General features: G+C 28.3%; 2 protein-coding genes across 5 annotated transcripts in view; one reads left to right on the top strand and one right to left on the bottom strand.

Annotated features, from left to right (window-relative positions):
* The window catches only part of LOC107440803 (Cuticle-tanning hormone bursicon), a 54,405-nt gene extending 47,407 nt beyond the window's left edge, over positions 1-6,998 (top strand). For 3 of the 4 annotated variants that reach the window (XM_071182911.1, XM_071182910.1, XM_021144984.3), the window contains 3 exons: positions 1,453-1,549; positions 4,081-4,289; positions 6,157-6,998. In XM_071182911.1, coding sequence (XP_071039012.1) covers positions 4,089-4,289; positions 6,157-6,471 — 516 coding nt within the window. In that variant the 5' untranslated portion in view covers positions 1,453-1,549; positions 4,081-4,088 and the 3' untranslated portion in view covers positions 6,472-6,998. The remainder of the gene's footprint in view (positions 1-1,452; positions 1,550-4,080; positions 4,290-6,156) is intronic. The other variant, XM_071182912.1, reaches the window with a different exon arrangement.
* The window catches only part of LOC110282168 (Partner of Bursicon), a 103,825-nt gene that overhangs the window by 13,122 nt on the left and 74,272 nt on the right, over positions 1-16,431 (bottom strand). The gene's annotated exons all lie outside the window — the stretch shown is intronic.

Here is a 16,431-nt window from a genome sequence, read left to right as displayed (position 1 = left end):
AGATTGCGGCTACCCCCTATATTTTGAAGGTTAAGAATCCAAATATGTAAGAAAAAATATATGTTTATTCAGAGAAAGTACGTTTTTGTGTCTGATTTCGTAACTTAATTAATAGTTAGCACTAATTAATTAGCATATTTGAGGTCACCCCCAGGAACCATTAAGATTAACACTTAGTTCGTGAAAATCCGATCATTAGAACGAAAGTTATTCAGGGTGATATCTTTTTTTTTTTGCCGACTGTACATTGTTAGAATTGTCCTTCTAAAATTACGGTAAAATAACCAGCAACAGTATGTTCTAACGTAGTTAACCGTAAAATTTGTGGTTAAGATAATTTCTTTACCTTTACAGGCTTAAAAGCTTTTACAACTGGTATGGTTAAGAAACTGTCATTACAGAACTGTACGGTTTTGTCACAACTTACAACAAGTATGGTTTAATTTTTTTTTTTTTTTGAATGCAGTTTTACTGGACGTTGGAGTTAGATTATGATAGGCTTTTCGTTAGGTAATGAACATTGCGGTTAGATTTTGTTGTATTTTGTCAAGTGAGCAGTGGAATGTGGCTTGAGAGATGGTAAATACTAGACTTTTTGGTGCTTTATGGAGCTGCCATCTAAGCGTAAATGATAGTTTTCAATTCCGATAGTTGAGAGTCAGAAATTGAGATGTGCAGAAGACTTGAAGCTCATCGTGTGTTGTAAGAGAAAATATTGTGGTGTCAACGCTCGCGTTCGAACCCAAGTTTAGTTGATCATGAAATTGACAGATAAGGCTTATCGGCTAAGGTATGCACGAAACTGTAAAGAAATAAGTGGCTTCCTAGGGTGCTTAACACGCACTATTATTATAAGATTAGGCATCCGATGATCTTGCTAGAAAATATAAATCCACAAGCCTTGGCTCAGCTTTCAAAGAGCATGTGCTCGATTTTCACCGACTGTTAGATCACACCGTCGCGGTAAAGTTTTGGTTGTTTAAACGTTGTAAAAACAGTCAATAAACGATTTTCTTATAGTTAACAGTTATAATACCATCTTTTTAACGGTTATTTGACCATTTTGAATGAATGATAAAATAACAATTAAATAAATTGTTATATAATTGTTTTTTTCCGACAAATTTCTAACAGTTATGAGAGAAATAATAAAAATAAAAATTACAATTATATTTAAAAATTTTATTTAAAAATCATTTTTCTTTTTATTTTACTAGTTTTAAAGAAATATTTAAATGGTCTAAATACATTAAAAAAGAAGAACTAAAGGAATCGCTGCATGGTATTATGGTTTGATTGAATAAAGCTATTATTCTTGGAGGGTTGAAATGGTTTTTGAAATCGAATAGCGGCAGGGGTTCTCGAAAAATAAAACACTGGTAAACAAAACTCTAAACAAATACATTCGGGTTCATGGAATCTTTCTTAGAAAGAATTTTTCTTATTTTATAGGTGGCGGCTTCGGAAGTTTTTCCTTCATTTAGATAAAGTTTGAGAATTTGAATGCGTTAGATTGGTTTGAAAGTAAATGCACTGTGTGTTCCGACTGGTACGTAATGTAGAAATATTCAAATACTTATCAGTTCAACATTTATTTAATTAATTCTTTTCAGTTATTTTCATCTGCAATTATATTATATTAAACTATAACGAAGACGAGATAGACTTTTGCAACTTTTTAAATATTCAAAACTTAAAAAAAAAACTGTTCTTTATTTATTTTTGAGTACATAATTTTTTCTTATTGCGTTGGTTATACATATTTTAAAATTTTATTGAAAATAATCATTTAAAAAAATATTAATGAAACACTGGTTGCTTTAGAAAATGTTTTTTTCTGCAATCAATAATCTTTAATTTACTTTTTAATTGTAATTATATTTTTTTGCAAGATGTATTTTGTATTACAAATATAAAGAGCTTAGTGAAATGTACTTAAAATAATTGCAATATTTTTTCTAAATATTTTAAATTTATGCTTGCATTATGACAAAATATGTAAGAACGTTTTTAAGTTGTTTAAAAAACTTTTAGTATTCATTTTTTATTAATAAATATTCATTTTACGTAATAATGTATATGAGTATAGATGGTCAATTATAAATACAAATGTTTCAAACCTTTCCTCCTTCATTCATATATTTGGGATTTTTTAAGATTACAAAGTCTAAGTTAAGCTACAAAAGTCTAAGTTAGAAATAAGAATTTTTTTTAAAAGGTTTTTCTTGAAAATTAGATGTCGTATTGTACTAATAAAACTTGATTTCAATGTAACTTCTGTAATTTACAAATAAAACATTTCTTACCAATTTATCAATCATTATCTCCTTTGATAAGTTATCTTAATTTTTATAATTTTTTTTCTTCTTCTTACTGATTTGGATTTTTGTTTCTCAAACATGGATAACTGCAATCTGAAAAATATGGTCTCAATAGTTGATTCAGGCGAATGGATTTAACTTTTAATTTAAAACTATTTAAGCGTATCAAAAAATGTTTTCCAGCACTTTGAAACTTATTTAGACAAAGATATTATCAGACAAAACAAATTTTTTATGGTCATTTATTTATTTTTAACTTAATAATGGTCGAGAAAAGATTGACTTAATAATGGTTAAAATGTATACAAACTTTTACATAATTTTTAACTATGTGTTATAAAGAACAAAATATAAAATTTGAGCAAATTCGATTGAAATATTGATTTCTTGGAAGAAGAAAATGGATCAAATAGTTTTCCTATAAAGCTATTCTCGAATTTCGCATAAATTTTATATATTTTTTATTATTTTTATTTATTTTTTTATATATTTTAAAATGTTGTAAAAATTTTGTTAAAGTAGTTTAAAAAGTTTTAGATTATTATTAAATATAACAATCAAAAATAATAAATAATTATTAAAATATTTTTATGGACATATCTTTGGATAAATGAACTTTATAATTATGTGCAAAACTTTTTCGAGAAACTGAAATAAGAAAGAAGTGAAATTTACATTAAGTGATCCAAAGTACCCACTGCTTACCTGCTTAAACTATTGAGATCATATTTTCCAGATTGCTGTTATTTCTTTCTTATTATAAAGATCAAAAATTCGAATCAATTAAAACAATGCATGTTTATACGGAGAAAATATGTTTATGTTTTGATTTTGTAACCTACAATTTGTCTACATTAATTAGCATATTTAAGGTTAGGCCATCGAACTATATAGATAGTATTATTTAACCGAAAGTCTGAACATTACGCCAAAAATTATTATGCTATGCCCTTTTTGCGCAGCATACTTCGCTTAAAAGAGAACAGAAACATCTATCTTGTTTTCTTTAATTTCTTCACGAGCAATTTTCTCGATAAATCTAATTAATGCATATGGTTGTGATTCTATCTTTATAATGTTTTTTGAAATTTTTTTACCACCGATCTGAGAAAAAAAAATTTAAAACAAAAAACCGTGCAAAAAGTACTTTAAAATTAATATTACATAAATTTATCCAGCTATTTAACAAGTTAAAAAAAAAGTAAATTGCCTCTAAATTTCGTTCTCAATTTTTTCAAATTTTGTCTCTTAAATTTGCATTTTTTCCCTTTAAAAACACTAATTTGATCACGTGACATGGACATGACGCATGTTAAGCTCTATCACCTATTACAAAAAGGAAGAAAAAATCACGTTTTGAGTGCCTTTGGCTAAAAGCAAAGCTTTATTTTTTTTAAAAACTACGAACACTATCCTGCTGGCAGAAATTACTTCGATTTAAAAACAAACGAATTGCTTGAACATTTAAAGATTTTCAAATGATTTTAAGAACCACAAAATTAAAGAGAGAAAATTATAATTTTCTTTCAAATTGGCATTTCGTGCCCATTTTCATAAATAGTACAGAGTTCGTTGGTGGAAGATGGATAACACTTAACTCATGAACAGTTATAAAAGCATAATGTGATGAAAAATATTGTTTCGTATGACGAACAGGGCCTTCTTCTTTTAATCATTGTATATTGCATTTTTTTTACGTGACCTCCGTTTATATAAAAATATTTTGCTTCCCTGAAATTCTTGATTCACATTTCCATAGGATTATTAATGGCCAATTCGAAGCTACCTTCCATCATTATCCAAGTTATCACTTTCATCGGGTGGTTTGGTGTTCTCATATCCTCAGGCAGTGGAAGGGGTGAAGTGTGCCATTTAAGACCAGTAATCCATGTACTCCAACAGCCGGGATGCATACCAAAACCTATACCATCATTTGCTTGTCAAGGTAGCTGTTCGTCTTATGTGCAGGTAACATCACTTTAAAAATTTTATCCATTTATGATTGTCTTATTTCTTATTTTTCTTTAAATGATTGAGATCTACAAAAATGAAAGCCAATGCTTGAAAAATTAGTTATTTTTTTAATCATGTAATTTGTATCTCTTTCCATATTAACTTTAATCAACTAACTAAGCTAGGACCTGAAATTTCAGTTCCATAGATTTTAGTCAGACTAAACTTTTTTCTCGGTGTTGCATTCTCGAAAAACGAGAACAATTTTTAAAATGCTAACAGGTGCAGTACAAAGAACGTTTTGGTGCCCGAAATCATAAAAGAAACTGAAAAATGGAAACATATTTATTGCAAAGTAATAATGATAAGTTAAAACAAGATTCCTGAAAACTCTCAATGGTTTCAATATTGTAATGTTGTTACGCTACACTTTACTTTAACATCATTCGAATGATTTCTCAAGTTTAAACTCTATTGCTTATCCAACTTTAGTGAGATTCCGCATTGGAATTGATTGATTGATTGTTAGATTATGTTTCTCTATGTAAATTTTAATATTTATTTCGTCATTGTTATTGAAATAGACTTATACATAGGTATATATATAGATGTGTAGCATTTTTCTAAAAGAGAATGATACAGTTAGAAAATAAGTAATCTGTGTGGAATTGTTAAAAAAGCAGATAGATTGTCTTTATAAAATAGTTACTATGCATCTCTTATGCATGGAGAGATGTGAGATGTAATGTAAGTGCTGTGCTAACGGTGAGTTGAGATCTTGGTCAAATGGTTGTGGAAAACTCTCTCTCTGAGGGGGTCCTCATAGGAATTAAACAAAACTTGACACAATAGCTGAATCATATTTATTTTATTTTGTAAGTACTCATCTTTCGGGTGAACATGCTGGAAGAAATCGACTCATCCATATTTGCCTGATGTTATTGTCCCCGTATTTTACAGTATTTTTTAGAATATGTCTAATCAACGGTGTATTTTAGTAGTTGCTACAGGAAAAAAGCTGGTATATCTTCCTTCAAGATTTCTCTTATGTGTTGTGATTTTTCTTTCCTGTGCCCGTGCATCCTCCAAAACCAGCACACCATCAAAGGGTAAATATACTTAAAATGATCTTAAAAGTTGCTCTACAATTACTGGATATGAGGTATTAAATCAAATTTACGTATTATTTAAACATCAGCAATTTACCCTTGGTGTGCCAGCGGACATTAGCTAACATTCAGCTTCTTGTTTCTGAAATATATAGGTGTAAAATGTAAGAAGTGTAAAATATGTATTGAAACGAAATTAAGCTTAAAGAGCATAGATGAAAGCCATGGATTGGATAAAAATTGCCGTCGTGACACATTTTAGTTCATTTAAACTTTTAAAATTTTATTGAACAAAATAGAATGAATTTTTTAACGAACTAATGTATTAATGAATTTTTTAAATTTTAATGGACTCTTATTGAATCTTTAAAATTTTAATGGACTCTTATTGAACCCTTAAAATCTCAGCGGACTCTTATTGAACCCTTAAAATTTTAATGGACTCTTATTGAACCCTTTAAATTTTAATGGACTCTTATTGAATCTTTAAAATTTTAATGGACTCTTATTGAACCCTTAAAATTTCAATGGACTCTTATTGAACCCTTAAAATTTTAATGGACTCTTATTGAATCTTTAAAATTTTTATGGACTCTTATTGAACCCTTAAAATTTCAATGGACTCTTATTGAATCTTTAAAATTTTAATGGACTCTTATTTAACCCTTAAAATTTTAGTTCATTTAATTAAAAAGTAATTATTTTAATTCTCGCTGATTTGTCAAATATGAAAGATGATAAAAGAAATCGTTATGAAATTATGTTTCTTTCAGGTGTCCGGTTCTAAATTTTGGCAAGTGGAGCGATCGTGCATGTGCTGTCAAGAAATGGGGGAGCGTGAAGCCAGCATAGGAATTTTCTGTCCTAAAACGACACCGAGGTTCAGGAAGATAGTGACACGAGCTCCGGTGGAATGCATGTGCCGTCCATGCACGGCCGTGGACGAGGCTTCGATTCAACCTCAAGAGACGGCCATGTTGAAGGTGAGAGATGACCCTTTGGCAGGATTGGTCAATGACTTACCTGTCTTAGAAGAATATCACCTCATGAACCAGATGGAGATGGGAAAAGATATGCCTGTTATATAAAGATACATAACTAATTTTTTTTCAAAAGTAAAATTCCTTTGGAAATTTGTTTCAAGCACTGTACTATAAAATATTAAGATTTACAGAAAAAAAGAATGTGTATGTATAGAGGGTGTCCTCGAAAGTTCAAAACTTTTCATTGCAAATTCTGCTTCAACTTCATTGGCATTATTAAAATGTAAAGTTTAGAGAGAATTGAGTTCAGGTAAAACTAGAATAAACCTGATTTCTTTTTATTAATAAAAAAAGGCAAAAGGACATTTTGAGTTTTGAAAGGGCACTCATTTAACACGGCAAAAATTTATCAAAATGTATAATGTCATGTAATAACTGAATTTGATCCTGGACAAATTTTAAATTACCCTCTTATACTACTTCATGAGCGTGCATATTTTAAAAAATAATTGCCTCTCATTATCAGAATAAGAAAAAAATGTATAGTTTATAAAAATTATAAAAGGCATGTGGATAAACAGTCTCTAGGCATAATTTTTTTCAAAAAAAATAAATAAATAAATAACTAAAAATATTATTAATTGATAACATAAAATCATTTATAAAATTCAAACCAAAAACTATAAGAAAGTGAAAATTTTGAGTTGCTTTATTTTTTTAAAGAAAAAGACATTTATTTAAAAAATAATTTTAAAAATCAAAATCATTGAGAAATTTTTTAATACCGTGAAAAAAGAGAAATTTATTAAAATTTATCCAGTTTAGAATAATCTTAACGAAGTAAATATTTATAATAGTAATCAGAATTAAACCTCCAAACACAGATAATTTGACCAATGTATAATTATTATTTAAACAGTGAATTAATTTTTTTAAAAAGGAACATGAATAAAAAGGCAGTGTCTTAATGGATGGCTTCTTATTTTTACAAAAAGGACAAGGATTACATAATTATAAGGATCAAAGGGCAGGCAAGACATACCGCCATTTTAAAAACGCTTAGGGATAACACTGAGTAAACATTGAAATTTCTAGTGTTAAAATTTTTTTTTCAAAATATCAAAATGAAATTATTAGAAAACTTCCTCATTGCGTAATCCTAAGTAATCCTGTCATAATTTGTTTGCATTTTTAATTTTTTTTTCAACAGTCAAAACTTCATGGTGAAGTCTAGGTTTACCCGAACACACTTTTTCTATACTTTAAATTACTTATGGAGTTGAAAGTGTACAGTACTTTCTCCCGTGGTATAGCCAGTTTTTTGGTATAGCATTCTCTTAACTTCGAGTGGTTTCAGCTATAGCTGTAAAAAATCTTGGTGCAGTAGAGTGGCCTTGCGCAACTAGATGAGAATACTTGCAAGGAACCTGGAGGGGAAATTGAATAGCTATGCTCTGTCGCTAATTAAGAAAAAATCATTATTCCTATGAGGAAAGCCTGTTTACATTTAAGTGCACGCCAAATGGATGCCAAGCTTCCAGCGTAAACGTATATCAACATCGCCAACTCTTGAAACGAGGTTTTTGCATGCTTTCTTAAATCGTGTGAAATGAGGAAAACAAAGTTATTGACAATGGACTTTAATTTTGAACTTTTAGAAAATAAGTTATTCTCTAAAACAGAGCAAGTAATATATATAGAGCAAATAATAAAAATAATATCGAAAAATTGTTACAAAATTATGAGCATCGAAAAAGGTTTCTTGTACTAACTTGTTTTTTNTTTTTTTTTTTTTTTTTTTTTTTTTTTTTTTTTTTTTTTTAAGATAGTTCAACACGTGACATTGTTGGAAAAACGTATAAACAAACGCGTAATAAGAAAAAATAATGAATAAAAAGAACGCTTGAGTTTTTTTTTAGAATTAATTCTTTACAGGGCATTAGACAAAATTCGGAAATTTTGTTACTTATGAGTGGCTAGTTGTAGCATTTTTGACAATGATTGCTTTTTAATACATGTGGCGACATTTCCAAAATTTAAAAATTTTGAAATATCGAAAAAAATAAACTTGATATGTTTATAAACGGCATTTTTTAAAGCATTTCTCAAACTATGGTAGACACTACAAGGTTATTTTTAAAATGAAGAAAAACTTCAAGAAACAAACGTGACATAAAATAATAATAATATAAATAATAAGTCTCTGATATTATTAAATATTCATAATAATTCTGTATTTATGAAAAAAGTTAGAATACACATGTGGTGCATTTTTGCCAAAAAAAAAAGTGACAATTGGCAGACAATTTTTTAATCATCATTTGTAGTATTTAGTCGCAGGTGACCATTAATTTTTCCTTATACCATAAGGTGTAGTAAAATGTAATGCAATAATTCAATAGCCACACTTGACTCTTTTTTCGAGGTTACTCTTCTTCTTCTTGGTACTACAGCACAGAGCAAGCCAGGGTTGTCCCAACGAGTTTAAATTTGAATGCCAGTTTTAATTTTTAAACCAATAAGTATTGTAGCTGAAGTTGTTTAAAAGTTTGGAAGGTGGACACGAGCAGTAGCGGGCACCTTGTATATGTATGTGTTCCTTTTTTTTTTTAAGTTTAAAATTTAATGAAGGAATACTTTTATTTTTCAGTGAAGTGTATCAAAAATAATCAAGTTGTTACTTTTAAACATTAATAAAGCTCCATTTTGTTTCAAACTTACTATACATGATATTTTTTTTTTTATTACGCTACGTAGAATAATGAAAAATATAGTCTGCAATTTTGGGACGTAATCTTGCTAAAAATTAAGGAAAATGCACTGGATCATTTTTATATTATTTACTCCCACAGCCTATTTTTTCAAGAAATTTGCAAATTTATTTGTTTTATGCTAAATCACTGAAATGCTTGATAAAAATATTGCAGATATTTATTGTTTGGCCTGTTTTTTATTTGCCTATTTTCTATTTCATTTTATTCTCAAAAAAAAAAAAAAAATAGAAGAAGAAAGATATGAAGAATCAGTACTACAAACGCAGTTATATAAATTTCCTCCAAAAAAATTTTGTCGAACTAGCCGATTATCTCACCAATAAGAATTTTCAAAATATCATCTAGTAATGTCGCTTTTATGCCTTTTTAAAAAAAATATTTTTTGGAAACCTCTTTTTTTATGTTTCTTTGATAGCTTTTTTAGGATATTAATAGTAGATTTATACTTGTTCAAAATATACTGTATTTTGAATTTACAAGATAATATTTTCACGCTATTGAAAATTATTTACTGTTTAGTAAACTATAATTATTTAAAATATTTCTTTTAAATGAAAACAATAAACAAATTTATTTCGAACAGCATAAATATTTTATACAATTAAGGGCGTAAAAATATTATTCTTAGTGCAAGATGTACTTTTGTATGTGTGTTATGATGCTTTCCGAGCATTTTTGCTTTAGTATTTACATTTCTTAATTTTCAAAATAATTTTACATAATGCTCCATGATGATGATTTGAAGTGATTTATTGCTATGTTTAGCTAAATTTCATAAAAAATTGACTCTGATCAAAATAAAAAATTCAAGGATAGCTATTTTATAATAAATATTTAACAGAAAAAAACGCAGCATTTTAGTTCGCATAATTTTTCCTTCAAAAATTTGTAGTGTTTAATATTTTTATTTCATTCATTGAGCGAAAAAATAAATCTAATCCCATTTCTTTATTTTTCAACAAAAAAGAGATGTTTCAATAAATGTGAATAAAACTTCTACATTCTGTTGGAGTAGAAATTCTGTGGTACGTTTTTTTTTTTTACAAGCCGATTTTATTTATGATGATTATCTATTTTTATTGTGCCATACTGCTTATGTTATATATCTTGGAAATAAATGATGACTGCTGTCTTACTAAGAATTTTTTCCTGTTTATGCTGATACAGAATGAAACACTTAAAATCTACTACATTTCAACTTTTCATATTTTCTAAAATATTTGATGGTCTTTCAGAAATGAAGAATTTCACTCGCATTTTATATCAACAACAACATCAACAAATGAGATGTTTTGGGCATTGAGGAGATGCGTCTCCATTGGCAGTAAATTATTTCTTTTAATTTTCATGTTTGTTTATATGTAGCTGAGTTTGTTTATAGTTCTTCGAGAGGAGGAACATTTTTTTAAATGATAAATAAATCTGTACTGATTAATACTACGTACAGTTTTATTTTTCTTACACCTTTAATTGGGGAATTATTATTATTTTTTTAAAATTCTGCACTTTTCGATTAATATGAGTTTTTGTGACTTATTTATTGTAGAGAATAGTAACTAATTTTTGCAAAGGTATTTAGTATTCAAGGCTGCGCACAATTCAGAAAACATTATGTACGTGATTGTTTAGAGTTTCCTAAGTGTCTTTGGTCTTTATAATATACATTTTCTAATTCTAGTTTTTTCATCTCCATGTATTATAGAGAGTAGTTTTTCTGATTCAAACATAATAAAGTTGAAAAATGGATAGCTGGTCTTTCCAATATAAAATTGCTTATTTGCCTCTTAATGGCTGTTTTCAATAAGAAGATAATAAGCAATATTATCATTATTATTATTATTGACCTATAAACATAGGGATAGATCTATTCTGAAAAATATTGCCTTAACCGAATTTATAATACGATATTAACGAATATAATTAACCGAAAATAGTTTTAGTCAAAACAGTGGTCAAAGATTTAAGACCTTTATTGTTGATTTGCATTATTGTTTTGCATGCTTCGTTCTGTCTTTGAAAAAGAAAATGTAAAGCTTTTTGCTTATAATTATGAGATTCGTTTATCTAAATATAATTCCAACCGAAAAATAAGGTAAATTAATAAAAAAAAATTCGAATTGTACAAATTTCAATTGACAAAAATAAATAAATGATTAAAAATTGAATTGTAAAGTAAAAAAATTCTTTCATCATTTCAGACAATGTAAACTGATGTGACCAAACAATGTAAACAATGCATCATTTCTAAGAATATTTAAACAACGTATACCTGACAGATAAAATTTTAAAAAGAAAAAAAAATAGGTCGTATTTTCACTGAATATTTACATTTCAAAAAAGTCTTAATTTCTATTAGAATTTCAAAATTTATATTTCTAAAGAATTATTCGAACGATCTCGTTTAAAGTTTGTATTTTGTTTCTGTATTTTATATTTAAAATTGCACTATCAAAAATTATACGAAAATTTATTTTCTTTACAAGTCAACGTTTTTCTTTAAAAAATCTTATTAAGGAAAATAATATTTTTCAAAGAATTAAATTGAAATGCTTTGAATTACGTTTGATTATATATAATTGGCCCACGTTAATCAAACATGCGTGGCATTAGAACACAAAACAAGTATAGAAATTGAATTATTAAGTGTAAAAACAACAGTTTACCTCAAAAGAGTAACTACTTCAAAGTTATATTTAAATTTTAAAAAATATTAATGAAAAAGGCCTATTTTTAAATTTCTATTTTCCAAGAACAATTCGAACGATTAGGTTCAAATTTTGAATTTCGCTTACGTATTTTAAATTATATAATGAACAATTATGTAAGCATTTCTACACCTTAATATTAGAAGTATTTTTGGCCATTATCAATCAAAATATTTTATTTTTAATTGTTTAAGTAGATGATTCCCCCAAGTATGTATGATGTTGAGACATTAGAATAAGTAGCAAATTAAAATTAAAAATTGAAAACACGGTAGTAACCTCATAACAGTAACAAAATTATGTTAAAATTAATCAAATTAATATTTAAAAAAATTTAATTTTAAATTTGTGTTTTTCAAGAGCTATTCAATCGATTTCTTTCAAATTTTGTATCTTGTTTTTGGATTGATATATAAAATTATGTAATAATATATGATGTAAAAATATGTATTCTTAACAATTCAATGTTCATATTTTTATTTTTTAATCATTATTAAACAAAATATTTTTTATTGCAAGAGCACTAGATTATACACTCATTGACCCCAAATTTTCAAAAACATCCCTAATTTTGCTGGTCCCTTTTTTGCGAAAAAAAGGTATGTTTATTCAGAGAAATTATGTTTTTGTGTCTAATTTTGTAGCTTAAAATGCCTGTTCAAATTTAATAGTACAATTAATGTTGATCCTTCGATTTATTAAGATTATAAAAGACATAGTTTGCTTTAAGAACTCATGAAGATGCTAAAAGTTGACATGTTTCGAGCGCTCACAAATAGGCTCCCGTTCTCAGAACTAGACCGCCTTGAATTTAGATTATAAAGTAAATAAATCCGATTAAGTTTCTTACGATATTTCATTTAATTTTAAGAGTGTATCTTGAAATCTAATAAAAAAATATCAAAATTTTAAGAAGGTCTTAAGTAAATCAAAGAAGAAAACTTACTGTATCAAAAGCTATAAAAGTGTTCTTTTTTTTTTAATCTTTCGCATTGTACGTACAATGTGCATTTAACGTGTACGTGCATTGTGCGAACAATTTACAAATAAATTAAATTTTTTTCTTTGATTGTGTAAGTACAGAACATAAAGCTAAACCAGCGTTATTTGTTGCGATTTAATTGGTTTAATTTGTACTTATTATTAAGTGTAATATTTTTACACATCTTTTTATTTGCGGTGCATTTAAATCCAAACGATTAACGAAGTTTTTTTCTTTTCAACTCACAAATATTTCAATTAAATCTCAAGTTTTTATTTTTTTACAATTGATTAAAGGCAAGAATAATTTTAAGAATTTAACAGTCCCATCCTTCCTCATAGATTTATTTATTCATAAGCAAATCTTATATATTGTATAAGATTGAAAAGCGATGCTTATTTCCACTTATTCACTTACTGTTTTAGAAGGCTTCTGATACGCTCGTTGTTACACTTTAATTTTAAACTAAAAGATTGAAATTAAGATCTGTTTAATTCTCATAACCTGCTGGTAAGAAATTGAATTCATTAGATGAGGGTTTATTCAACGTTTCCTGTCCCCCTTTATTTAGATTTTATTTAGCCTATTCATTTATATTTGAAAATAACTGATCATGCACTAAAATATAATTTGTATTTCAGACTTTTATTAAAATATAAGACCTCATCTATTAAAATAAAATTATAAATTCAGGATTCATAATAATTGAGAATGTCAATAATCGTTGTTATTTTCTATTTCAAGATAATTCCTGTTTTAACTATATTTACCACTTAATTATTAATGTGTGCATTTGTTAGTAATGCACTGAAGAATATATATTTATATTCATATATATACATTTTTTTTTTTTTGGTACAGAAGTTAAATTCGAACTTTTAATATTTGGAATTTCTGAAAGAAAGTAGTTTTCTGATTAAAATCCTAGATGGCAGCACTAAATATTTGATGAAACTGATTTCAAATTAAGAGCATAAAAAAATTAAATAATTACACCATTTTAAAATGGAATGAAATGTTTTCACTATCAACTAGATTTTAATTAAATGGTTTGAAATTTTCGTTGAAGCATATTTAGGCAATAATGATGGCGGAGCTAGAAGCAAGGTTCATGGGCCATGATGCTGTATGAAAAAAAGAAGACAAATATAATGAAATTACAATTTATTTATTTATTTTTAATCAAATTTTGACCGATTCAAATCATTATCTGTCTTTGTTTGCTAACCAACATGTAAATCGGGTGTAAATATTTTTTTCGTTGACTTGCTATTCCCAATTATTTGAATCTATGAAAAATATTTCTTCAATTTTTTTCTTTTCTCAGAGAGTGGAAAGACTTATTTTTGTCCCATATTTTTTTGTCATCTTATGCGAATTTTAATTTCAAACTAATTTATTTAGCTTGTACAACCGAGTAGTCCTGCTCTTGAGTCATTATTCCTGGTTTGCTAGCTTTCTTCCCCATATCCGTGACAATAGATATGCTTTAAGTCAGGACTCCAATTTTTGAGGGGGACGAAAAAAAAAAAAAAGAAAAGAAAAGAAAAGAAAAAATCTGAAATGCGTTAAATACCTGCAAAAGATTATTTTTATCTCTTTTTTCTTGTTTTTAACTTTTAGGAATTAAAATGAGTGATAATTCACTAAAAATTTTTTTATTTGTCTGAAATATTAGAGATTTATAGTAATTAGGGCGGCGCATACCCACCGTCCCTTTCACCATCACAGCTCATGCTTTACGTTCTATTATAAAGCACTTATAGGTTTTGGAACATAGTGTTGACCGGCGGGTCCCATTTTTTTTTTAAGTCATGCCATCCTAAACAATCAACAGACGGACTGCAAAATAAAATTTAGAAAAAAAATTACAAATCTAGAATGATAATTTTTTTTTTTATTGTCTTAACAATAACAGTCTTAAGGTTAGGTTGAATATCCGACGTTTGAATTCTCTCTGCAGCAACTTCCAATCCGGTAGTTTCTGACGTATGCATGAGTTGAAATTGATTAAAATAAGCTGAATTATTACTTGATTAAAAACTTAATTCGCTTCAAGGAATAAAAATTGAAAAATAACAGTCGATATGTTTCAAGTTCAAAAATAGGCGCCTATTTCTAACAGCTTCAGTTTTTTGGAATTATTTATTTAAGCTGTATTTTGGGTTTTTGAAAACGAACTGTTATAAACTGTGTGAGAAAATAGTTTTTCAGACTTAAAATTCTATTACTCATTCCAGTGTTTTAAAATTTTTAAAATCTACCCACGTTTAGAATTCCGAACTCAATACAAAATATGTATTTACAATGGCAGGCGTTCATCAATCCCTGAGATTGTTTCGAAACAACCATTAAAAATCTTATTTAAGGATATAATTTAAAATTTCAAAATCTGCTCCTCTGCCTATGATTAAGTTATGATTCAGTTCCAGCTTCGATATTTTGATATTTACTGTTTCTTTTCGTCCACTGTGTCAAATTATATATGCTGTACATTTAATAATCATTGCCCTTAGCATTGGAGATTTAAATTATCTACAATTCTTGTCAAAAAGGAAGTAAAAAAAGTACGCGTTAGAAATATCAAATTAACATTTAATTAAAAAAATAAATGAAAAGAAAACTTTTGAGATATCAAAGATTGATGGACAAATAAATAATCCTTTCATTTGGGNGAGAGAGAGAGAGAGCCATTACATGTAAGACCACCTTTAGCTCTCAAAACTGCTAACACCCGCCATGGCATTGATTCCACAAGGTGCTGATAGGTAGTCTGAGGTATCTGGTACCAAGCGCTCACCGACTGGTCTTGCAATTCCCTCACATTGCGAGGGGGCAGCGTGGCAGCACGAATTCGGTTTTCCAAGTAGGACTACAAATGCTCTATTGGATTAAGGTCAGGTGAATTTTGGGGCCAAGACATGACTTGAAAGTCACTGGAACGTTCCTCGAATCAATCCATGACGATTCGACCCTTGTGACATGGTGCATTATCCTGTAGGTAAACACCATCCCCCGCAGGAAAAACTGCTGCCGTGAATGGGTGAACCTGGTCTGCAACTATGTTCAAGTAGCTTACAGACGTCAGGGATTGTTCTACGAGGATTATGGGTCCTAATGTGCCCCATGAGAACCTTGCTCCTGGGCCAGAAACCATGAAAACGAGGGCGAGCCAATTGTTATAGATGGAGGGTGGTCATAATGTAATGGCTCTTCGGTATACATGTATATATATATGTATGTTTTACAAATGATGGACACAGACATAACTGAAAAGAATAACATTACATGTAAAGATAAAAAGTTTCAACACGCATTACGGTGTCGGAAAGAAAAAGGGGCATGACACAAAATATCGTGAGAGGGCGCCAGCTTGGTGAAAAACACAATGACGACGAATAATGAAAGAAAATCTAAAGTTTAATTGATTGCAAGTACCCAATGAAGCAACCACCAGCTGGAAAATATGTTTTGCAAGTAAGACGGAGTGAATTATGTAGGCGTCGTTTGCAAATGCGATGCTAATTCTATCGGAGAAGGCCTTGTTTGAATGAGCTTATCTATGCTAATTGATTAGAATAGACATTATTGTATGTTACACAAT

Source organism: Parasteatoda tepidariorum, chromosome 7 (assembly GCF_043381705.1).
Source record: "Parasteatoda tepidariorum isolate YZ-2023 chromosome 7, CAS_Ptep_4.0, whole genome shotgun sequence".
Lineage (NCBI taxonomy): Eukaryota > Metazoa > Arthropoda > Arachnida > Araneae > Theridiidae > Parasteatoda > Parasteatoda tepidariorum.
The sequence above is the reverse complement of the archived record's forward strand: the minus strand, read 5'-3'. Positions and strand labels throughout refer to the sequence as shown.